At 39.8% G+C, this 24718-nt stretch overlaps 1 protein-coding gene across 2 annotated transcripts in view; it reads left to right on the top strand.

Moving 5' to 3' along the window:
• The window catches only part of GART (phosphoribosylglycinamide formyltransferase, phosphoribosylglycinamide synthetase, phosphoribosylaminoimidazole synthetase), a 37708-nt gene that overhangs the window by 846 nt on the left and 12144 nt on the right, over positions 1 to 24718 (top strand). Inside the window, exons 2-14 of one of the 2 annotated variants that reach the window (XM_012809692.2) lie at positions 2679 to 2862; positions 6721 to 6816; positions 7289 to 7463; positions 9341 to 9452; positions 11178 to 11246; positions 11820 to 11945; positions 14816 to 14903; positions 15342 to 15427; positions 15776 to 15944; positions 18941 to 19172; positions 21776 to 21870; positions 22232 to 22341; positions 22983 to 23181. In XM_012809692.2, coding sequence (XP_012665146.1) covers positions 2718 to 2862; positions 6721 to 6816; positions 7289 to 7463; positions 9341 to 9452; positions 11178 to 11246; positions 11820 to 11945; positions 14816 to 14903; positions 15342 to 15427; positions 15776 to 15944; positions 18941 to 19172; positions 21776 to 21870; positions 22232 to 22341; positions 22983 to 23181 — 1702 coding nt within the window. In that variant the 5' untranslated portion in view covers positions 2679 to 2717. Of the gene's footprint in view, positions 1 to 2678; positions 2879 to 6720; positions 6817 to 7288; positions 7464 to 9340; positions 9453 to 11177; positions 11247 to 11819; positions 11946 to 14815; positions 14904 to 15341; positions 15428 to 15775; positions 15945 to 18940; positions 19173 to 21775; positions 21871 to 22231; positions 22342 to 22982; positions 23182 to 24718 lie in introns of those variants that run through there. The other variant, XM_012809693.2, reaches the window with a different exon arrangement.

Below are 24718 nucleotides of genomic sequence, written 5' to 3' on the forward strand. Positions count from 1 at the left end.
GACGGCTGCAACCAAAAAATAGCCGGGCGTTGTGGCGGGCGCCTGTGGTCCCAGCTACTTGGGAGGCGGAGGCAAGAGACTCTCTTGAGCCCAGGAGTTGGAGGTTACTGTGAGCTGTAATGCCATGGCACTCTACCCAGGGGGACACCTTGAGGCTCTGTCTCAAAAAAATAATAATAATAATAATAATAATACATTTCAAGTAAAATGTGTTATCCGTTAAACTAAAGTAGTTTTTCTTTTAGACTGTAATTTAACAAGTTGTTTTTTCCCCCCTTCCTGTTACTAATGATCTTCTCAATTGTTAAAAGAAACTACATCAAGCCGGGCGTTGTGGCGGGCGCCTGTAGTCCCAGCTGCTTGGGAGGCTGAGGCGAGAGAATGGCTTAAGCCCAAGAGTTTGAGATTGCTGTGAGCTGTGACTTAACAGCACTTTACCCGGGGCGACAAAATAAGACTCTGTCTCAAAACAAACAACAACAAAAAAAGACAAGAAACTGCATCAGATGTCATTGCTGGAGTCCAAGTTCCACCGACTCTTAGCTAGGTGACCTCTTGCAAGTTATTTAATGTAAGAGGCCTCCTATTTCTTATGCATGAAGTTGATAGTAATAGTTATTACTATTACTACTCAGAATTATTGTAAAGGTTGCTTTAGTAGTTCATGAAAAGCATTTTAAAATAGCACCTGGCACACGGTAAGGGCTCAGAAAATGTTTTTTACCTTATCAGCTTTAATTTTTCTATGAATACGTAATGCTAGCACCTCACAGGAAATTATTAATTTCAGTTTTCTTTTTTCTATTACCAGTTTGCTTTCACACGTCAGTAAATGTATTTTGAAAATTAGTAAATCATTCTTTTCTTTTTTCTATTAAAGTAATTACTGACTTAAGAACCTACTTCTATCCCTTAAATCTCAATTTAGGTAAAAGCAATAACGTATAACCAGTTACAATTTACTATTGCTGAGTGCTAGAAATACTGTTATTTATAAATGTCATTTCAATTAATTCTTATATGTTAAAGTTTGATTTTTGCCTTCTCTATCAATTTTCCAACATACTGCACTATTTAAATCAGGAGTTAGCAAACTGTGGCCCACATGCCAAATTTTTCTGCCACGTGTCCACTAAGTAAGAATAGCTTTAAAAAAAAAAAGGAAGAAATAGTGTTTTTATGACACATGAGAATTATAGGTAATTCAAATTAAATTAGAGCATTCATACATAAAAGTTTTATTGAAATAGTCATGCTTACTTGTTACAAACCTATGATGGCTTCCTATTGCTTTAAGCACTGATACTCAAACAGTGATCTCTGGCTCACTGTCTGTTTATGTCAATTCAGACGTTTTTTATATTGACAGATTCATCCGTGTATGTATTATCTACTATTGTTTTCATTGGCTTCAATGGCAGAGTTAAGTAGGTGGGTTTATTTGTTTTGAGATAGAATCTGTTACCGGCTCGGCGCCTATAGCTCAACCGGCTAAGGCGCCAGCCACGTACACCTAAGGTGGCGGGTTCGAATCCCCAGCCCGGACCCGCCAAACAACAATGACGGCTGCAACCAAAAAAAAAAAATGGCCGGGCGTTGTGGCGGGCGCCTGTGGTCCCAGCTACTTGGGAGGCGGAGGCAGAGGCAGGAGACTCGCTTGAGCCCAGGAGTTGGAGGTTGCTGTGAGCTGTAATGCCACGGCACTCTGCCCAGGGGGACAGCTTGAGGCTCTGTCTCAAAAAAAAAAAAAAAAAAAAAATAGAATCTGTTACCCAGGCTAGAGTGCCATGGCCTCAGCCTAGCTCATAGCAACCTCAAACTCCTGGGCTCAAGCAGTCCTGTCTGAGCCTACCAAGTAGCTGAGATTATAGGAGGGTGCCACCATGATCAGCTAGCTAATTTTTCTATTTTTAGTAGAGGGAATGTCTCGCTATTGCTCAAGCTGGCTTCAAACTCCTGATATCAAGTGATACTTCTACATTGGCCTCCCAGAGGCTAGGAGGCATGAGCTACCACACCTGGCCAGAGTTGAGTAGTTTCAATAGAGACCATATAGCCTTCAAAAGCTAAAAATATTCATGGTCTGGCCCATTATAGATAAAGGTTATTTACCTCAGTCTTCAGTATTTATTTCAATATATGATGACTTTAAAGTCTTTTATCTATAAGAGCCCAGGGTTTAAAACCAGATATTTTAAATTGAGGGTCTCAATTTATAAAGCATCAGAATTTCATTTTTTCTCAACTAAAGTTTATGATTATAACTTCTAAAGCTGAAGCCCGAAGAAAGGAGATTATTCATGGAACATTATTTAATCAGATAAAACCATTTCACTCCTTTTTTTTTTTTTTTTTTTTGCTTGCAGTTTTTGGCCAGGGCTGGGCTTGAACCCACCACCTCTGGCATATGGAGCCGGCGCCCTGCCCTTGAGCCACAGGCGCCACCCATTTCACTCCTTAAGCTAACTTTCTAGGATAGTCAGCCTTTTTTTTAAAACACCTCTCTAACACTTAGGATTATAGTCATATATTGCTGAAATTATGATTTCCTGATTTTTCAAAAATGAATTGCTGGATGAAAATGTTGTTTGTATGAGTCCAAATGATTACTTAAATCATATTTAGAATTCATGATTTCTAAAGTATGCACATTCTAAACTGTGGTTTTCTTTCTGCAGGTCCCCCCCCCCTTTTGAATTTCTGCTTTACAGATAGCAATGACAGCCAGAGTACTTATAATTGGTAGTGGCGGAAGGGAACATACACTGGCCTGGAAGCTTGCACAGTCTCATCATGTCAAAGAAGTGTTGGTTGCCCCAGGAAATGCAGGCACTGCCTGCTCTGGAAAGACTTCAAATACTGGTAATCATGTTTTAAAGTAAGGAGTAACAGTTATTAACATGTTAGTGATAAACCATCAATGATATCTCTCTTTTATAATTATAATGATAGACTAATATTCAGTATGAATGCTTTCCTTAACCTTAAAATTTATGTGGTAATTAGAGTACTTGCCTATATTATACATTTAAGATACCTTATTATTGAGAATGTGATATTTCCTTATTTTTTTAAATCTTGTGAAATACATCCACTGAAAAAGCAGTGAGTGTCTAATGCAGTTGAAAACATGTTGGTACGTATTTTTGGAAGTGAAAAGTTGAACAGAACCAGCAAGTGTAAGTCTGACAATTCTAACTCCATAATAGACTTTAACCCTATAACTTTAGGTGGTTAAAATGAAAAAAATGATCATTTCATACACTATATTAAATTCTTTAGTGGCTTCCCACAGTGTGTAGAGTAAATTTTAAACTCCTTATTGTGCCTCACAAAGTCCTGTGTGCAATCTGTCTTCTGCCTGCTTTGCTAGCCTTATCTTTTATATCCTATTTTCTCTTTTCAATGTATTTTCTATGTGATGTCCTGCCAATTTCCTGGATAGCTGCCTTAAACTTTGTTTTGTTCATTCCCTCTTATGATTTGCTCCCAACTCTACATATTGGAACTTACATTTCACTTCTGCAATGAGGTCTTTCCTAAAGTTTCTGACTACAGCAAGTGTCCAACCACCATTTCATTTCTTTACCATCATGGGTTTTTTTCTTTTGTTTGTTTGTTTGTTTGTTTGTTTGAGACAGAGCCTCAAGCTGTCACCCTGGGTAGAGTGCTGTGGCATCACAGCTGACAGCAACCTCCCACTCCTGGGCTCATGCAATTCTCCTGTCTCTGCCTCCCAAGTAGCTGAGACTACAGGTGCCCGCTACAACGCCCAGCTATTTTTTGGTTGCAGCCATCATTGTTATTTGGCAGGCCCAGGCTGGATTCAAACCTGCCAACTCAGGTGTATATGGCTGGTGTATAGGCGAAACACCTATACGCCTCTGGCCAAAAAAGCCATTTGAGGGAGAGCAGTGAAAAGACTTTGTGCAGGCATACTTCTAAGAAACTGAGGCAGAATCCTATGTGGCCAGGTTAGTTGTGGACCTAATATGACCGAGGCTTTGGCTGGAATAGCATTTCCAGACTGTGTTAAGGAATTAAGGTTGACTTTATAAGGCCTATGAAAAAAGCCCTTTGGAAAACTGGCCAGATACCCATCAGTAACCTTTCCTGATCTGTGGTAAGTGACGAAGTTCGCTTGCTGCCTTACCTGCATGACCTCAGTTAGTATGTGTCAGTTCTTCTGGGAATGGTAATGTCATACAGGTATCTAATGGCACAGATGAAATCTGGGCTCATGAAAGGCTTTTGAGAAGTCCGGCCTAAGAATTCCTTATAAAAGGAAAACCCCTTTTCCAGCAACGCCCCCCCCCCAACTTAAGGGCTACATGGGAGCAGAGGTTTGCACACAAATTCCCTGTATGCCCAAGAAGTTTCTCTATGCTTTGCTTAAAGATTCAAAGTAACTGCTTCCAAATGGCATGGTTAGTAGAATAGACATTCAAATCATCTCTTTCCCCTGTAGTCTTAGGCTTCATCAGATAAGATCAAAGAAAGTAACTGACAACAAGTTCTTCATTAAGTTATGTTAAACCGTGTTATGTTGAAAGGGTTATGCTTAAAGGTGTATGTTGGGTGGATTATCAGATTGCCAGGGAGGAGATACTTACAGGGCGGTGGTCATAAGATGTTTAAATGGATTAATGAAGTCATTGATGGCCAATGCACATGTGCAGAGGGATTGTAATAAATGGATTAATGAGGTCATTGCTGTATAGTGCGCATGCACAAGATTGCCTATACAAACCAACAGCAAATAAAGCTCTACACTTTGCCTGAGCGAGCAGATGGTCACCTTTATTTAAAACACAATTTCAATAAGCGTGCTTATTCTTCAGGACATCGCTTTTCCGTGAGACCCTTATGGCAACGCTGGCGCCTTAGCCACTTGAGCCACAGGCGCTCAACCTACCATCATGTTTTACCATCTGTATTTAATTTTTATTTTTCTGTTGTCTATCTCCCATCTTCCTCTCCCGCACTAGAATATAAGCTCTAGAATGTAAGGTTTGTGAGGGCAAGGAACTCTTGGGTCTCGTGTACACAGTGCTTAATTCCCTACGTGGCACATAATATTTATGGAAAAACATACACCTAACAAGTCTAAAACCGGGAGGAGATAGATGTATGTTGCAAGGCCAAAAATAATAAGAAAGGGACAAATTAGAAAATACCTGTTGTCTTGGAATCTTTAGCTTTAGAGATGTGATACTGTATCTGTTTATTGAACAACTGATGCATACTAACTGAGGTCATGAAGGTAAGGCCATAAAAATCTCTTAAGTACCATTTGAAGCAACTTTACTACCCTTTCTGGACATAAACCATATACAATAATACCCTCCTATACATGATTTCAGTTACTAACAGCCAACTGTAGTCTAAAAATATTTAAATGGAAAGTTCCAGAAATAACTCATAAGTTTTAAATTGCATACCATCTGAGTTTCATGATAAAACTCATACCATCCCACCTAGGACACAAATCATTCCTTTGTCCAGTGTATCCATACTGTATAGGCTATCCACCCATTAGTCACTTAGTAGTCCTCTCTGTTACCAAATTAACTGTCATGGTATATCATTGCTTATGTTTAATTAACCCTTCTTGTAGTTTATAAGCACAAGAGTAGTGATACTGACATACAGTTATAACTGTTCTATTAATCTCTTACTATTCCTAATTTATTGATTAAACATTATCACAGGTATGCTTATATAGGGAAAAACATAACATATATAGGGTTTAGTACTATCTTGTGGATTCAGGGCATCCAGTGGGAATTTTGAAACATTTCGCCTGAGGATAAGGAGGCACTCCTGTACATGACAAATATCACATCTTGTAGGTAAGGTGGCTCAGTCCTGTAATCCTAGCACTCTGAGAGGCTAAGGCCGGTGGATTGCCTGAGCAAGAGTGAGACCTTGTCTCTACTAAAAAAATAGAAAAACCAGCCAGGCATTGTGGCGGGCACCAGTAGTCCCAACTACTCAGGAGGCTGAGACAAGATCACTTGAGCCCAAGAGTTTGAGGTTGCTGTGAGCTATGACTCCATAGCACTCAACCCAAGGTGACTAAGTGAGACTGTCTCAAATAAATGAATGAATGAATGAAGTCACTGTTCAGTTCTTAAACAGCTCTACCTCAAAAAGGCCCTTACCAGCTCAACCAGAAATAGCCTCTCAATTCATGTCCTATGAAGTTTGCTTATTTTTTTCATATTTGCTATCTTTTGTTTGTATATTTATTATCCAACATTCCCAGGGTGGATTATAAGCGTCCTAAATGTAGGAGCCCTGTTTGTATTAACATCTCAATGCTAGTTCCTAGGACTACACTGAGCACAGAGTAGGTTTTCAATAAATTTTGAATGAATGACATTAAGAGACTGGTTTCTGAATGTATCTTTGTTGTGCTTTTGGTTTGTTATATAGGTAACACTGGTGACATGAACACCATTATTGAGAAGGTACTTTCTGGTCCTTTGGGGAGCTTACTCATATTTTCCTCTGACTGGCTATAGTGATAGCAAAGAACTAAGCTTTGTTGGTTAGCCAAATACACTTTACTCTGAATTTCATATAATGAAACTATTATCTGTACCAATAAAAGAAAATCGACAGTTAATAGGAATACTAAAATAAAAGCAAAACATTTAATTAAATATAATGTTGTTGTAAATGTAGTGTACTTGGGGATTGTTTTTCTCTTCACAGCCATCTCAATCAATGACCATACTGCCCTTGCTCAGTTCTGCAAAGATGAGAAAATTGAATTTGTAGTTGTTGGGCCAGAAGCACCTCTGGCTACCGGTAAGGTTCATTTCTTTTTATTGTTAACAGTATATTCCGTGCCAGAAGGAGTTTAGGGATCATCCCAATTCAATTCATTTTACAAATAAGGCCTTGCAACAATATATTATATTGAGCAAAGAGCTTTTACCTTGTTGAAATTTAGGGATTCTAGGTTTTTTCTCCCCCAATATCAGTTGTGTGATGAGTTAGAGATGAAATTAGCAACCATGGGAAACAATTTATACGTATTTATTCTGCTCTATGGTGTTGTCTGTTCAACAGTTCGTATATTCAGGTATACCAGATTTAAATTTAAATAACATGAGTAGTATTTTTTTAATACAGTAGATAATGTTAAAAACTTACTATCCTCTGCGAGCAGTTATCTGCCTGGTGTAAATGTAGATATAGTCTAATGCTGATTTGCTTTAAATCTGAAAATCCTCCAACGAGACCTTGATTCACCTGAGGCTACTGTTTGCATCAATAGGAATTGTTGGGAATCTGGCATCTGCAGGAGTGCGATGCTTTGGCCCCACAGCAGAAGCAGCTCAGTTAGAGTCCAGTAAAAGGTTTGCCAAAGAGTTTATGGACCGACATGGAATCCCAACTGCACAATGGAAAGCTTTCACCAAACCTGAAGAGGCCTGCAGCTTCATTATGAAGTAAGTGAAAATCCGCCTATGAAGGGCTGTTGTTTTCAACATGAGATTAAAATGTCCAGATCAGTTTTATTTTGAAAACATAATTTTAGGTTCAAAGGTTATAGTAAGATAATTATAGGGGAAAAATTTTTTTTTATTCTCAATAAATAGTCTATGTTTTCCCAGTACCAAAATAAAGTGATATTTCAGTGTACATTTAGGTTATATGATCTTGTGTCCTTGCAATGGATAAATTGTTTAATATTTATTACTAAACATGGCCAGGTGAGGTGGCTCATGCCTGTAATCCTAGCACTCTGGGGAGGCTGAGGTAGGTAGATTGCTTGAGCTCCCAAGTTTGAGACAAGCATGAACAAAGGCAAGACCCCGTCTCTACTAAAAATAGAAATACTGAGGCAAGAATACTACTTGAGCTCCAGAGTTGGAGGCTGCTGTGAGCTAGGATACCCTGTTACTCTCCCCAGGGTTACAGCTTGAGACTCTTGTCTCAAAAAAAGCAAATAAATATTTATTACTGAATAGTTTCTAGGGAAGAAATACACTTGGTAGAACAGTTGTGCTCTCTTTTCACAGAGAAATTGGCAAACACAGTTGCACATTACAACATAATACTGATTTTTGTCAAAAGTAATTAGAGTGAGGAATCATCATGTGGTTATCTGTCACCACTAGTCTAATTCTAAATCTTAAAATCCTTTATTGTCTATTATATGGAAAACATGAAGCAGTTAATGAATGATGGGTTTTTTTTTTTTTTTGAGACAGAGCCTCACTTTATCACCCTCAGTGGAGTACTGTGGCATCATAGCTCACAGCAACCTGAAACTCCTAGACTCAAGTGATCCTCTTGCCTCAGCCTCCTAAGGAGCTGGGACTGAAGGCACCTGCCACAATGCTCGGCTACTACCAGTATTTTAGAGCAGGGTCTTGCTCTGACTCAGGCTGGTCTCGAACCCTTGAGCTCAGGCAGCCTACCCTCCTCAGCCTCCCAGAGTGTTAGGATTATATGGGTGTGAGCCACAGCACCCAGCCAATGGCTTTGACCTTTTCCTTGACACTCTTTCCTGCTAGTTGGATCCATTTCATTCTTTATCCTACAGGGTTTCTTAGGCACAGAACATTATTATTTCTTAGTAGTCAGATAGCTTTTTGAAGTAACAGTTTTGTTACTTACTTTGGGTAAGTCTCCTTCCAGATCCCTAGTATCACTGCATGTTTTTTTTTTCTTTGAGACAGATTCTCACTATGTCATCCTCAGTAGATTGCCATGGTGTCACAACTCATAGCAACCTCAAACTCTTGGGCTTAAGCGATTCTCTTACCTTAGCCTCCCAAGGAGCTAGTACTACAGGTGCCCACCAAAATGCCTGTCTAGTCTTTGGTTGCAGTCGTCCTTGTTTAGCAGGCTCAGGCTGGGCTCAAACCCACCGGCCTTGGTTTTTGTGGCCGGCATCTTACTCACTAAGCTATGGGCACCGAGTCATGATTTCTTATATGTACTTCCAGAAATGGTCTGTCTCTGTGCTTGTATTGGACTTTTACAACAACATCTGTTTTATTGATAGTACAACTCACCACTTTATATCTTAAAGATTATTTCATATCTGCTCTGTACATCTGTTTATTCCAAAGATTTTGCCTATGTGATCTTATGATAAGTGAAAAGGAAATTGTACATACTATATGATTACAACTATAAAGGAATACATAGGGGAAAATTTGGGCAGGAAAGAAATCAAAATGGTGTTGGAATGATAAGTAATATGGTTTTTTGTTTTTTTAGTTGCTACAATAACATACTATTACAAAATCCCAAATTTTAAGATTTTGAGTTGTTAAGGATTTATGAGACATTGAAGATTTCTCTGTCTTTACAGTGCAAACTTCCCTGCTTTAGTTGTGAAGGCCAGTGGTCTTGCAGCTGGGAAAGGGGTGATTGTTGCAAAGAACAAAGAAGAGGCCTGCAAAGCTGTACAGGAGATCATGCAGGTAGGTGGATTCTTCTGAAAAAGTGAAGCTTTTTATTTACACTGGATAAATGGCTCTTTTAAGTTAACAAAAGTAGACTATAGCTATAGCTCAAGCAGCTAAGGTGCTAGCCATATACACCAGAGCTGGCAGGTTTGAATCCAGCCTGGGCCTACGAAACAAAAATATTAACAAAAGTATTCCTCAAGAAGAGGCAAACCTGGCTCGGCGCCTGTGGCTCAAGCAGCTAAGGCGCCAGCCACATACACCTAAGGTGGTGGGTTCGAATCCCCAGCCCGGGCCTGCCAAAGAACAATGATGGCTGCAACCAAAAAAAAAATGGCCGGGCGTTGTGGCGGGCGCCTGTGTTCCCAGCTACTTGGGAGGCTGAGGCAGGAGACCCACTTGAGCCCAGGAGTTGGAGGTTGCTATGAGCGTGATGCCATGGCACTCTACCCAGGGGGACAGCTTGAGGCTCTGTCTCAAAAAAAAAAAGAAGAGGCAAACCTATTTTGCAAATGCACCGGTAAGTTATTTTTCATAATATCTTTTTTTTTTTTAGAGAGAATCTCAAGCTGTTCTGGGTGGCAGCATAGCTTACAGCAACCTCCAACGCTGGGGCTCAGGTGATTCTCCTGCCTCAGTTTTTCCATTTTTAGTAGAGATAGGGGTTGGGCGGGAGGAGCTCACTTTTTGCTCAGGCTGGTCTCGAACGTGTGACCTCAAGCAATCTATCCACCTTGAGCTCTCAAAGTGCTAGGATTATAGGCATGAGCCCCGTGCCCAGCCCTATAATATCATATATTAAAATCCATCTCTGTAAAATGGTTATTACAGATCTACACTGATGACTAAACCATGATGCTATTCTTCTGACATCCTTCATTGTTTGCTACAGAAAGGTAGAAAATCCTTAGACTAAGGAGCATATAAATAAATTCTCTAACCATATCTGAGGATAAAAGTATTTGTCCCATGTATCCCGTATCTAAAAGAAGTAAAGCAATGAATTAGTATATGTTTTTTTGATCTATCTTGGTGGTTGTGGGGTTTCTACCCTCATAGAAATTACTTTGACTGGCTTGGTGCCCACAGCACAGTGCTTAGGGCACCGGCCACATACACCAGGGCTGGCGGGTTTGAACCGAGCCTCAGCCTACTAAACAAAAATGACAACAGAGCAGTGCCTGTGGTTCAGTGGTTAGGGCACTGGCCCCATATACCGACAGCAGGTTCAAACCCAGCCCCAGCCAGCTAAAACAGTAGTGGCAACTACAACAAAAATAGCTGGGTGTTGTGGCAAGCACCTGTAGTCCCAGCTACTCCAGAGGCTGAGGCAAGAGAATTGCTTAAGCCCAAGAGTTAGAGGTTGCTATGATCTGTGATACCATGGCACACCTGGGGCGACAGGGTAAGACTCTGTCTCAAAAAAAAAAAAAAATGACAACAACAACAAAAATAAATAGCTGGGCGTTGTGGCAGGCACCTATAGTCCAAGCTACTCAGGAGGCTGAGGCAAGGGAATTGCCTAAGCCCAGGAGTTGGAGGTTGCTAGAAATTACTTCCACAGTCATGCTTTAAGACAGTTGTCATAAACAAATACATATTTCCTTGAGTTTTTCAGAAAGGGAAAGAGAAATGACAGTACTCACATACTAGTTCATAATACAAATGGTCGACAATGAGAAAATTCAACTAATTAAATAGAAAACTTACCAAGCCTATTTTTTTTTAATCTACAATTAGGAGAAAGCTTTTGGAACAGCTGGAGAAACAATTGTCATTGAAGAACTTCTCGAAGGAGAAGAAGTATCTGTATGTATACTCATTTTTTCGGCTTTTATAAAAAGCTTTTATTTTGATTTGTATGTTGATTTATTCTGTTTGCTTTGTCTAAGAACATAAGGCCAACAATTACAAAGGAATCTGTATACATTCAGTATTGGGGAAATAAAAAAAATGCTGTTGACTTTTATTCATCACCAGAGGCGTTGGACTTAATCACATATTATGAAAATTCTGGATTGATTTGAGCATTCATAATTTTTCTTTCAAACAGTTTATTAGGCAATGACTTGTAGAATAAAGTCACCTTAAGTCAGATTTTAATGCCCTGATGCTTAAAATGGGGGAAAGTTTGAAATGTATTAGTTCAAGAAGAGCTTGGTTTTTTCCTAACCTACCTTAAAAATTATGAATTTTTCAGAAATTGAGTATATAATATCTTATACTTTTTGAAGTATATAGCTTGGGGTTATTTGATGTTTCGATTCTTTTTTTTCTTTCCAAAAAAATTTGTCCACAGAGTTGTGTATAATTTGCTTTAGTAAATTACCCTTTTTTTACTTTTATCACGTAACAAGTAAGACTATTGTGTATTCTCTACAGTGTCTGTGTTTCACTGATGGGAAGACTGTGGCTGCCATGCCCCCAGCGCAGGACCATAAGCGATTATTGGAGGGAGATGGTGGCCCCAACACTGGGGGAATGGGAGCCTATTGTCCAGCACCTCAGGTACTTTCCAGAGGTTCTGTTCGAGTCTTTTGGCAATTGTTTGGTCTTCTCAAAGAGCTGTCAGGTGATGGTTATCTATTTTGCTTTGGTTTTTATTTATTTCTATAAATTCCATTACAGATCAATTTGGTTTTTCTATGAAATGAAAAGTATCTCTACTGGTCTCTGAAACTAGCCTTATCTAAAAGCCTTTGAAGAACTGCCTAGGCTTGGTGGCTTATGCCTATGTTCCTAGATCTTTGGAAGGCAGAGGCGGGTAGATTGTTTGAGACCAGCCTGAGCAAGAGTGAGACCCTGTCTCTACTAAAAATGGAAAAACTGACTGGGTGTGGTGGCAGGTACCTGTAGTCCCAGCTACTTGGGAGAGGCTAAGTCTAGAGGATTGCTGGAACCCAGAAGTTTGAGGTTGCTCTGAGCTATGATGCCATAGTCCTCTACTCGTCAACAGAATAAGACTCTGTTTCTAAAAATCCTGTGGTGGCAGCACCTATAGCTCAGTGGGTAGGGCACTCACTGGCCACATACACCCAGGCTGGCAGGTTCAAACCAGCCTGGGCCAGCTAAATAACAATGACACCTGCAACAACAACCAAAAAAAATAGCCAGGCATTGTTCTGTCTCAAAAAAAAATAATAAACACCATGGCACACTGGTGTACCCTTGAGAAGGTCTTAGGTGTGCCTCGAAAATTGTTAAATATAAATTAAATTATTTTCAGAAGTTCAAAACAAGTAAACTTATTCTTTTTTTAATTGTTTTTTTTGTGTGTGGGTTGTTGTTGTTTTTATTTTATTTTTTTTTTTTTTTGAGGCACAGCCTCAGGCTGTCATCCTGAGTAGAGTGCATCCCAGCTCACAGCAACCTCCAACTCCTGAGCTTAAGCGATTCTCTTGCCTCAGACTCCCAAGTAGCTGGGACTACAGGCACCCGGCACAACACATGGCTAAATTTTGGTTGTAGTTGTCATTGTTTTTGGCAGGCCTGGGCTGGATTCAAACCCACCAGCTCTGGTGTATGTGGCTTGCGCCATAGCCAGTTGAACTACAGGCACCGAGTCTTTAATTCTCTCCCTGGTCCCCCAAGTCGTTAATTCTGTTTTTGATCAATATAATTTAAGTGTGCCGTGGAAGTTTAACTATAGGTTCAAGTGTGCTATGATATTTAATAAGGTTGAAAAATACTAGTCTGGACTCCACGTTGTAATTCTAGATTAGATGATTGTTGATAACTCTAGGCTAGAGTTATCTTTTATTCATCTTTGCATAACTTGTGTTTTCTGGACAGTTTTTATACAAAATCTGCATTGTTAGAGTAAATTAAGTAGGTTAGCACTCCAGAAAATCACCTGTTCTTTTTATTGATGATAGCATAATTGTTTGTGCTAATACACTGTAGTGCCCTTTACATATTTTTCTTGATCAAAAGATTAAGAATAAACCAAACTTTTGGGGGGAGTGGAGGACCCAGTCTTAGTATGTTGCCCTCAATAGAGTGCCATGGAGTCATAGCTCACAGCAATCTCAAACTCTTGGGCTTAAACGATTCTCTTACCTTACCCTCTTAAGTAGCTAGGATTGCCATCCCCACCACAATGCCCAGCTATTTTTTGTTGTTGTTGTAGTTGTCATTGTTGTTCAGCAGGCCTGGGCTGGGTTCAAACCCTCCAGCCCAGTTAAGGTGTATGTGGTTGGCACCCTAACCACTGAGCTACAGGCACTGAGCCCAAACTATTTTTTTTTTTTTTTTTGTAGAGACAGAGTCTCACTTTATCACCCTTGGTAGAATGCCCTGGCGTCACACAGCTCACAGCAACCTCCAACTCCTGGGCTTAGGCGATTCTCTTGCCTCAGCCTCATGAGTAGCTGGGACTATAGGCGCCCACCACAACGCCCAACTATTTTTTGTTGTTGTTGCAGTTCAGCCAGGGCCAAGTTTGAACCCGTCATACATGGAATATGGGGCCAGTGCCCTACTCACTGAGCCACAGGCACCGCCCCCTAAACTTCTTTTTTTTTTTTTTAGTTTACAAATGTTGGGACTACTGTTTGGTAATAGTGATTTACGATTAAGTTTATAAACTCAGATTCATAAGTATATAAGTTTATGAAACATGCATAGAGAATTCTGGGAGGATGCAAAGGAGACTCAGGGTGGGGAAGTACCTTTTTCATTTGTATTTACTTTTCAGAAAACTACTGTTTTTGCAAACATTTTTAAGGGCATATATTTTTGACAGTCATAGGCTAAAATACCTACTTGGTGGAGTCATTGTGAGGGTTGTAAAAGTTTAAATCCTGGCTGGGCACCTGTAGATCAAGCGGCTAAGGCACCAGCCACATACACCAGAACTGGAGGGTTTGAATCCAGCCTGGGCCTGCCAAACAACAATGACAACTACAACCAAAAAATGGCTAGGCATTTTTGGTGGGTGCCTGTAGTCCCAGCTACTTGGGAGGCTAAGGCAAGAGAATTGCTTAAACCCGGGAGTCGGAGGTTGCTGTGAGCTATGATGCTACAGCACTCTACTCAGGGGGACAGCTTGAGGCTCTATCTCAAAAAAAAAAAAGAAAGAAAGAAAGAAAGAAAAATTAGCTGGGCATTGTGGTAAGCAGCTGTATTCCCAGCTACTTAAGAGGCTGAGGCAAAAGGAAATCTTGAGCCCAAGAGTTTGAGAATGCTGTGAGCTATATGACACCCCAGCGATCTACCTAGGGTGACAGAGTGAGACTTTGTCTGGAGAAAAAAAAAATTTAAATCCTTCAAGTTTAAAATGCTCAGCCTGTCTCAGTAAAAAAAAATATTCTCATTGTCCTATATAATACTACTTATAAGATGATTTTTTAAGTGAAATATTTTTGTATGTTCCCCAGATTTCTAAGGATCTGTTACTAAAAATTAAAAATACGGTTCTTCAGAGGACAGTAGATGGGATGCAGCAGGAGGGTACTTCATATACAGGTAAGCACGTTCATATTATGGTCATTATCTATAGAGTAGCTTTCCACCTTTTTTTAATTTTATTTTCTTTAAAGGTGAGTTCTTGCTGTGTTGTTCAGGCTGGTCTTAAACACCTGGTCTTAAGCAGTCCTCCCACCTCCTTCCTGAATTACTGTGATTACAGGTGTGAGCCACTGCTCCCAACCTAGTTTTGATATAATTTCTCATTTTCTCTTTTCACCATGGCTTCATCGACTACTGTTGTAACGTTTATGATTTTTCCAAAATGTTCAGTGGTAGAGATTTTATAATGGTAGAGATTTTATGTGGTAGATTTTATAATCATAATACAGTGTTTTTTATAGGTTTCTTTTCTCTCTCATTATAGATTTTATAATCATAATATAGTGTTTTTATTATAGGTTTCTTTTCTCTCTCTCTCTCTCTCCCCTAATGCAGGTATTCTCTATGCCGGTATAATGCTGACCAAGGATGGCCCAAAAGTTCTTGAGTTCAATTGTCGTTTTGGTGATCCAGAGTGCCAAGTGGGTAACAATAATTAAAGATAATAAAATATTCCTTTTTGAAGATGTGTGTTATTTTAATCTCAGGGTTTATCAGCCCTGAAATACAGTAGAACCTCCATAGTTGACCATCTCCTTAAGTTGACCTAATTTTCCTAGACCAATCACATACCACATGTACAAATCAGTATAGTCGTCCTTGTTCCTTATTTTGACCAATTGTTACAGTTCCTTGAGTGGTCAACTTACAGAGGTTCTACCATAAGTACCTTTGGGAAATACATCCTAGTTCTGCTACTATCCCAATGAGTAAAATGCCTAAAGAAAACTAAAATTTATCTCAACTGCATGCTGATTATATTTTTCCAGGTAATCCTCCCACTTCTTAAAAGTGATCTTTATGAGTTGATTCAGTCTACCTTAGATGGCCTGCTCTGCACATCTCCACCTGTTTGGCTAGAAGACCGTACTGCCCTCACTGTTGTAATGGCAAGTAAAGGTTATCCTGGAGACTACATCAAGGGCATGGAGATAACAGGTGAATTTGGGGAACAGGAGGTTGATTATAGTGTGAAAAGTGACAGTGCCATACAGTGCCTCCCCCTTCCTATGCTAAGATCTTCTCTTCTCAAGGGTGTGCGCCCAGGATCTTAATATACCCACCTTGTTTATTAGATATGTATGTTCAGATATCCACAATTACTGTATTTAAAGAACCATCTGCTTCCCTTCTGGCATAAGGAAAACATAAGTGACCTAACCAGGTTTCCAGAGTATCACCCAGTGTGTCCTTTCAATTCTGCATCCCTGGAAGCAGAGTGATAATAGAGATCTGTGAGACTCAGAAGAACATTAGTGTAAACTACATCAATAAGATGCGTTTTATGATTTCTGAATGATTATAAATTGGTACAAACTTGTGTGGTTTGACACCCCCTCCCCCAATTACAATGCACCCTACAGTCATTTGGATGGCAGAATTCAGTTTCAAACACATATCCTTCTCTTTTCCTTTCCTCTTTACAGGAGGTGAAACCTCTAGTTAAGTTAAACAGTGTTGCAAATAAGTTCTGGTGCCATAGTCCAAAGAAAGACCTCCAGTAATTACTCCTGACCAGCCTCTCCCAGGACCCTAACAGTGTGTTTTATTGATTGCTTTTTGAAAATGAACAAAGGGCTCGGCTCCTGTGGCTCAAGCAGCTGAGGTGCCAGCCACATACACCTGAGCTGGCGGGTTCAAATCCAGCCTGAGCCTGCCAAACAGCAATGACGGCTGCAACCAAAAAATAGCTAGGCATTGTGGCGGGCGCCTGTGGTCCCAGCTACTTGGGAGGCCGAGGCAAGAGAATTGCCTAAGCCTCAGCTGGGGGTTGCTGTGAGCTGTGATGCCACGGCACTCTACCAAGGGCGGCAAAGTGAGATTCTGTCTCCAAAAAAAAAAAAAAATGAATATGTTTTATGGCTCAGCATCCATAGCTCAGTGAGTAAGGGTGCCAGCCACATACCCCAAGGCTGGCAGGTTCGAACCCAGCCCCAGCCAGTTAAACAACAATGACAACTGCAACTAAATGATAGCCGGGTGTTGTGGCCGGCGCCTGTAGTCTCAGTTGCTCAGGAGGCTGAGGCAAGAGAATTGCGTAAGCCCAAGAGTTTGAGGTTGCTGTGGGCTATGATGCCATGGCACTCTACCCAGGGCAACATAGACTGTCTCAAAAAAGAATGTTTTACTAGCACTCTGGGAAGCCGAAGCGGTTAGATTGCTTCAGCTCACAGGTTCAAGACCAGCCTCAGCTAGACCAAGCCCTCGTCTCTAAAAAGTAGCTGGGTGTAATGGTGGGCACCTGTAGTTCCTGCTACTTGGGAGGCTGAGACAAGAGAACTGCTCAGCAACAAAATGAGACTCTGTCTCAAGAAAAAAAAAAAGACTATGTCCTACATTGCAGTGATCTTAATTGGTTGTCTTAAAAGGAAGAAAGTGGCTTTACTTGAATGACTATGATAAAAATAAATTTCTTTAAAATAAAAGATAGGTGTGATCATATTCATTCATTAATGTTTGGGGATATATATATATATATATATAAAATTTCTTTTTTTTTGCAGTTTGGCCAGGGCTGGGTTCAAACTCAGCACCCTTGGCACATGAGGCCGGCACCCTACTCACTGAGCCACAGGCACTGCCCTAATTTTTTTTAAGTCTCAACCTTTTCAGGTCTTAGCTACTTCATTTTTCATGGAAACAGTTTTGTTTGTTTGTTTGTTTGTTTGTTTGTTTTGAGACAGAGCCTTAAGCTGTCCCCTTGGAGTAGAATGCTGTGGCATCACAGCTCACAGCAACCTCCAACTCCTGGGCTCAAGCGAGTCTCCTGCCTCAGCCTCCCAAGCAGCTGGGACCACAGGCCCCCACCACAACACCTGGCTATTTTTTGGTTGCAGCTGTTGTCACTGTTCAGCAGGCCCGGGCTGAACTCAAACCCGCCACCTTAGGTGTATGTGGCTGGCGCCCGAGCCACCCGAGCCACGGTGCCAAGCCAACAGTTCTTTTTATAATGAGATTTATGATAACTCAAGATTTTAGAAATATATTTGTCACCCTAAAAACAGAACAGCTCATTTTTAGAAGAAAGGGACTATTTACTATTATATTTTATTAATTCCTACCTGATAGGATTCTTTTTTTTTTTTATTTTAACACAGACTGCTTAAAAATTATATTTGACCTTGGAATACATTATTTTTTCATTAGGTTGTTATAAGGTCTGATTCCCTAGACACTAGCATCTATAACATTTTATTTTGGAATTCATCCCATGCTGGGCAGACCTGATTCATATCAGAACATCATCTACTACATTTGCTATTCTAGCGGCTGCTATATTTCTTCTTTTTTTATTGAATGGTGACTATGTACATTAATGCAATTCTGTGGTAGTGTGGTGTTTTCACATACAATTTGAACCATTTCCAACAAACTGGTTAACATAGCCTTCATGTCTTAGTTATTGTGTTAAAACGTTCATATTCTACTCTTAGAAAGATTTACTTATACCCTTGTAAGATAAACCACAGAAGTGATCCCTCCACCCATTCTCTCCTCCCTTCTCCCTCCCAGGATTCTTATATTTATTTATTTATTATTTTTTTTTTTTTTTTTGAGACGGAGCCTCAAGCTATCCCCCTGGGTAGAGTGCCATGGCATCATGCTCACAGCAACCTCCAACTCCTGGGCTCAAGCGAGTCTCCTGCCTCCGCCTCCCAAGTAGCTGGGACCACAGGCGCCCGCCACAACGCCTGGCCATTTTTTGGTTGCAGCCATCATTGTTGTTTGGCGGGTCCGGGCTGGGGATTCAAACCCGCCACCTTAGGTGTATGTGGCTGGCGCCTTAGCCGCTTGAGCCACAGGCACCGAGCCGGATTCTTATATTTAAATGAGATAAAGATGTAAAATTTTTTAAAAACCTTGTGGAAATCATGAATCACGTCAGTGTGATATATTGTTATTTTAAATTACATGTCAAGTCTGCTCTCTTACAGGGTTTCCTGAGGCTCAAGCTTTAGGACTAGAGGTGTTCCATGCAGGAACTAAGCTCAAAGATGGCAAAATAGTCACTAATGGGGGCAGAGTCCTTGCAGTAACAGCCATCCGGGAGAATCTCATATCAGCCCTTGAAGAAGCCAAGAAAGGACTAGCTGCTATAAAGTTTGAGGGAGCAATTTATAGGAATGATATTGGCTTTCGTGCCATAGCTTTCCTTCAGCAGCCCAGGTAAAATCTCTTACTGAGCTGGTTATAGCACTTTCATAATTGGCCTAAATGACTGTGTAGATTTCATTAACCCTGTCCTAAGTCATTCTGTATTTTCCGTCTATGAGGCTGATTTGAATCAAAACTGGTTACAGCAATATTCAAATTAAGTAGAAAAACTTTATAATAGCTTTTATTTGCAAAGGTTATCAGAATCACAGATGCATTAAGGGTGTTTGTTTCTTAAGTTATCAGTTAAAAATTGTTATATTTGAATCATAGTTTCTGGTTTTGTCAAAGTACTCGATATGGGAATATTGGTCATCTATCTTTATAGCTTGATTTAATTATGCTGTACATTTTTTGACACTATCATGTTATCACTGCATTTGTTATCTATTACTGAAATGTATTTTTGACCTCTTAATTGATTCATTTGTTGGTATGTACAACTATTCCCTTGTAAGAACAATAAACTTTTAGTTGTAGGTGTGGGTGTTTTGATTTTTTAAGAATATATTACATTTGCTGTTCATGAACTTTACCTATGGGTGATAACTATATTGTAGAACAATATGAGAAATTTTTAGCCATTTAATTCAAGCTATTCTGTTACTGAGAGGCAAATTTTTGAAGTTTTAACACTACAATGTTTTCCAAGAATCAAGACCATTCAAGTGTCATGCTAAAAAATTATTTTTCATTGTAAATGGCTGGATTCTGGCTGGTCTCAGCTCATGCCTGTAATCCTAGCACTCTGGGAGGCCAAGGCAGGTAGATCGCTTGAGCTCGGGAGTTGGAGACCAGCCTAGACAAGAGCAAGACCTGTCTCTAAAAAATAGCCAGGCATTGTGGAGGGCACCTGTAGTCCCAATTACTCAGGAGGCTTGGGCAAGAGAATCACTTCATCTCAAGAGTTTGAAGTTGCTGTGAGCTATGGCACCATGGCACGCTAGCCTGGGCAACAGAATGAAATTCTGTCTTAAAAAAGACAAGATTCCACTGAAATAAATTTATTTCAACAGACTGCCGTTTCAGTTCTGGTCTGAGTTCTTTAAAGATGAAGGAAATGAGATGCCACAATGTTAATTGCTGCCTGAGAAAAACTTTTTTGAACCAGTAGGACCTTCTTTTCTATCTGACAGTGACTCTATTTCAGTTGCCTACCAATGCTTCCAACTCTCATTTTTACCTGGTAGCTTGTTTTTAATAAAACTTTGCATATTTATTCATGTGTCCCTGCATCCTGGTAGGCCACAGTTCTCATTTTTGCAAGGCAAGACTACTGAATCAACAGGGTCATTTGTAGACTCGTTCTCTAAATGTACTGCTCCGAATTACTAGCCCTACATAGAAGGAAATAGTGCATTGAATATCATTAACTAGTTTTGCTTTTTTCATAGTGCTTGATCTTGTTTCTTACTGTCCTCAGTTATAAGGATAGTGATACAATTATTTATTTTTGCAGTACAAATTCAATTTGAATTGAAGTGCTTGCAGTCACAGGGCTTTGAGAGAGTAAGGTAGGAGAATTGCTTGAGGGCAAGAGTTTGAGACCAACCGAAGCAACATAGTGAGACCCCCATCTCTATCAAAAATATTAAAAAGATGGGAGTGGTGGTGTACACCTATAGTCCCAGCTACTCCAGAGGCTGAGGCAAGGAAGGTTGCTACATTGTAGGAGTTTGGAGCTGCAGTGAACTATATGACACTACTGCTCTCCAGTCTGGGTAACAGAGCGAGACTCTTGTCTTGGAAAAAAAAAAAGCCAAATAACTCAGTTTGGTTATTTAGGGATATCTGTATGCAGGTTTCATAACCCTGATTTTTACATTTTTTTACTTGGTTTTGGCACTCCTTCCCTGCTCATACTGAAATTGAACTAAGTAAGGTGGGAAAATATCAGTATATATCAAAGTAGAATAATGGTTGCCAGAGGCTTTGGGAGGAGAGAAGGGGGAGTTATTGTTTAATGGATACAGGATTTTAGTATTACAAGATGAGATATGGAGCTGGATGATGGTGATATGCATACAACATTATGAATGTATTTAATACTGCTGTAACTGTTCACTTAGAAAATAATTAAGAGGCCAAGCATGGTGGCTTATGCCTGTAATCCCAATACTATGGGAAGCTGAGGCAAGAGAATTGCTTGAGCCCAAGAGTTTAAGATTGCTGTGAGCTATGATGCCACAGCACTAAACCGAGGGCAACAAAATAACACTCTGTCTCAAAAATATATATATAATTAAGATGGTAAAATTTATTTTGTACACTTTACCATAATAAAAACATTAGAAAAAAACTCAGTCTATTTAGGAGCCTGTGAGAAGTATTTATAGAAGAAATAGGTGATTAAGTTAGAGCAGTAGTTCTCAATGGAGATAATGCCAATCAAATCAACGGGGAAGGTTGTTTAAACATTCCCATTCTCAGGGCCCGCCCTACACCAGTCAAATTATAATTTCTGTGAATGGGACCTAGGCATTGACTTAAAAAATTTCAAGCACCTTAGGGGATGTAAAAACCACTTGGGATGTCTGCTGCTTTAATTAATATTGTATGATTAAAATAATTTTGTTTGGCATTTAGGTAATTTTTTTTTTTTTTTAATTCATTAGGGGCCTAACTTACAAGGAATCTGGAGTAGACATTGCAGCAGGAAATAAGCTGGTCAAGAAAATTCAGCCATTAGCAAAAGCTACCTCTAGATCAGGTAAGTGATCCTATACTTTAATAATTCATTAACTTACACATGATGAATTGATTTGAGCTCCATTAACAGAGGAGAATTTTGCAAATCAGTGCCAGGTTACTATAAGTCTTGCACTATTTAAGCCAAACCCATAGTCTTCTTTCTCATCTCTAATATTAAGGAAAGCATTTCTTACATATGATGTTAAACTCAAAAGGATATGTGTGCTTCTTTAATGTTTAATTACTTTCTTGATCAATTCTTTGAGCATATGGTAGTCTCCCATTCTCAGGAACAGCATTTCTTTTAGCCATTCTTATGAAGAAATGGTGTTTATGTTTAAATAATTTTTGAAATGTAGCAAGTAATTTCCTTCCAATAGGCTGTGATGTTGACCTTGGAGGTTTTGCTGGTCTTTTTGATTTGAAAGCAGCTGGTTTCAAAGATCCAGTTCTGGCCTGTGGAACAGATGGTGTTGGAACTAAACTGAAGGTAATTAGACACATTTGTAAACAGAGGCCTGTTATAAAAAATAAAGAATTTACTGTATATCAAATATATGGTTTTCCTCCTTGACATACAGGAGCTAAAAAGAACCATACCAAGGGGCAGGGCCTGTGGCTCAGTGGGTAGGGCACCAGTCCCATATACCGAGGGTGGCAGGTTCAAACACAGGCTCAGCCAAACTGCAACAAAAAATAGCCAGGCATTGTGGCATGCACCTGTAGTCCCAGCTACTCGGGAGGCTAAGAGAATCACTTAAGCCCAAGAGCTGGAGGTTGATGTGAGCTGTAGCGTCTAGGCACTCTACTGAGGATGACAGAGTAAGACTCTGTCTTAAAAAAAAAAAAAAGAACTATACCAAGTAACCATGTAATATGGCAAAATGTCTGCAGATTTCTAAGAACAAATTATTGTTTATGTTATATTTGTATGCAAGGATGTTTTAAGGAATAAAAGAAAAAATAGTAGTTTGAGACCATGTAGCTTATCAGAATTTAGTGTCCTTTTGTCTTGAGGTATTAAGAGCTGCTGTTTGAAGTCAGTGGTATTGTTAGCCTCCATTGATAAATTCCCAACATAGAATTTGGTACTTATTCCCTAACGTAGATGTTTTTATCATTCTTCTATAGATTGCCCAGTTGTGCAATAAACATGATACCATTGGTCAAGATTTGGTTGCGATGTGTGTAAATGATATTCTGGCACAGGGAGCAGAGCCCCTCTTCTTCCTTGATTATTTTGCCTGTGGAAAACTTGACCTCAATACAGCTGAAGCTGTTGTTGCTGGAATTGCTAAAGCTTGTGGAAAAGCTGGATGTGCTCTCCTTGGTATGATCACCACCCATTGTAATCATGTCCTTTCTCTTACTCTGTTTTAGTTCTATAAATATGTTCAGTGCCAATACAGATAGGAAGATAGACTAGATCAGCAGTTCTCAACCTGTCAGTTGCAACCCCTTTGTAACAATGAAAATATATCGCAGGATTAGGAAGGTTGAGAACCAATGGACTAGATAGATAGTAAGTTGCAGCAAATAAAATATAGGTAAAACTACATGGACTGGATGCAGTGGCCTAAAATCCTAGCACTTTGGGAGGCCAAGGAGGGAAGATTGCTGAGGTCATGAATTTGAGAGAAATCTGAGGAAGAGCACAAAATAGAAAAATTAGCTGGGAGGCAGGAAGACCATTTAAGCCCAGGAATTTGAGGTTGCAGTGAGCTATGGTGATGCCACTGCATTCTAGCCAGGTGACGGAGCAAAACCACATCTCAGAAAAAAACTATGGGTGAATTAGACTTAAACTTAGATGCTGGTGCTGGATTTGTTCCTAGACCCATCCTCCTACATTGTCAGGAAGCCCTTACTATCTTTCTCCCCAGTCTTTGGCACCTTTTACATCCCATCTTTCCTTGGTAGTCTCAGCAGAGAGACAGATTGGAGAATCAGCAGGGTTATTTTTCCTTACTGTCCCTATGGTAGAGGCAGATGGGTTCATGGCATTCCAAATATTAACTAAAGCCAAATTTTGCCACAGAAGTGACAAAAGAATAAAATATACCCAGCTCTAAGAGAAGTATTGCTTAACTGTATGAGATTTTTGAGCAAAACAAATTTATAGGTTGAGAAAGGGACATTACTACCTCTTTCATATTGCCATTTCTGTAGACAAGTCTCAAAATCCAAAAATTGTCTTTCAACCACCATTTAGAACATAGTTTCTAATTTGGAGACTGCCTGCCTGTACCTTATGTCTTTACATGAAAGTATATACTGTGTTATACTTTTTAAGCCAAAGCATTTGGAGTTGGACAGTCCTGGGTAAAACAAACTTCTACCATCACCTGGAAAATGGATTATAAAGATCAAATATGCCTGGCATGGTGGCTGTGCCTGAGCTCACAAGTTGGAGACCAGCCTGAGCAAGAGTGAGACCCCACCTCTTAAAATAGTCAGGTGTCGTGGCCGGCACATGTAGTCCCAGCTACTGAGGAGGCTAGAGCAAGAGTGAGGTTGCTGTGAGCTATGATGCTATAGCACTCTACTAGGGACAACAAAGTGAGACCCTGTCTCAAAAAAAAAAAAAAAAAGGATCAAATATATATGAAAGCCTTTCTTTTTCTTTTCTTTATTGAGACAGAATCTCACTTTGTCACCCTCGTTAGAGTGCCATGGTGTCATAGCTTACAGCAACCTCAAACTCTTGGGCTTAGGCAATTCTCTTACCTCAGCCTCCCAAGTATCTGTGACAACAGGCGCCCACCACTATCCCCAGCTACATTTTTTTTGGTTTGTTTGTTTGTTTGTTTAGAAGACAGGTTCTCTCTCAGGTTGGTCTTGGAACTCCTGAGCTCAAGCAATCACCC

This window comes from Otolemur garnettii, unplaced genomic scaffold, assembly GCF_000181295.1.
Source record: "Otolemur garnettii isolate 467f Iridium unplaced genomic scaffold, OtoGar3 scaffold00111, whole genome shotgun sequence".
Classification (NCBI taxonomy): Eukaryota; Metazoa; Chordata; class Mammalia; order Primates; family Galagidae; genus Otolemur; species Otolemur garnettii.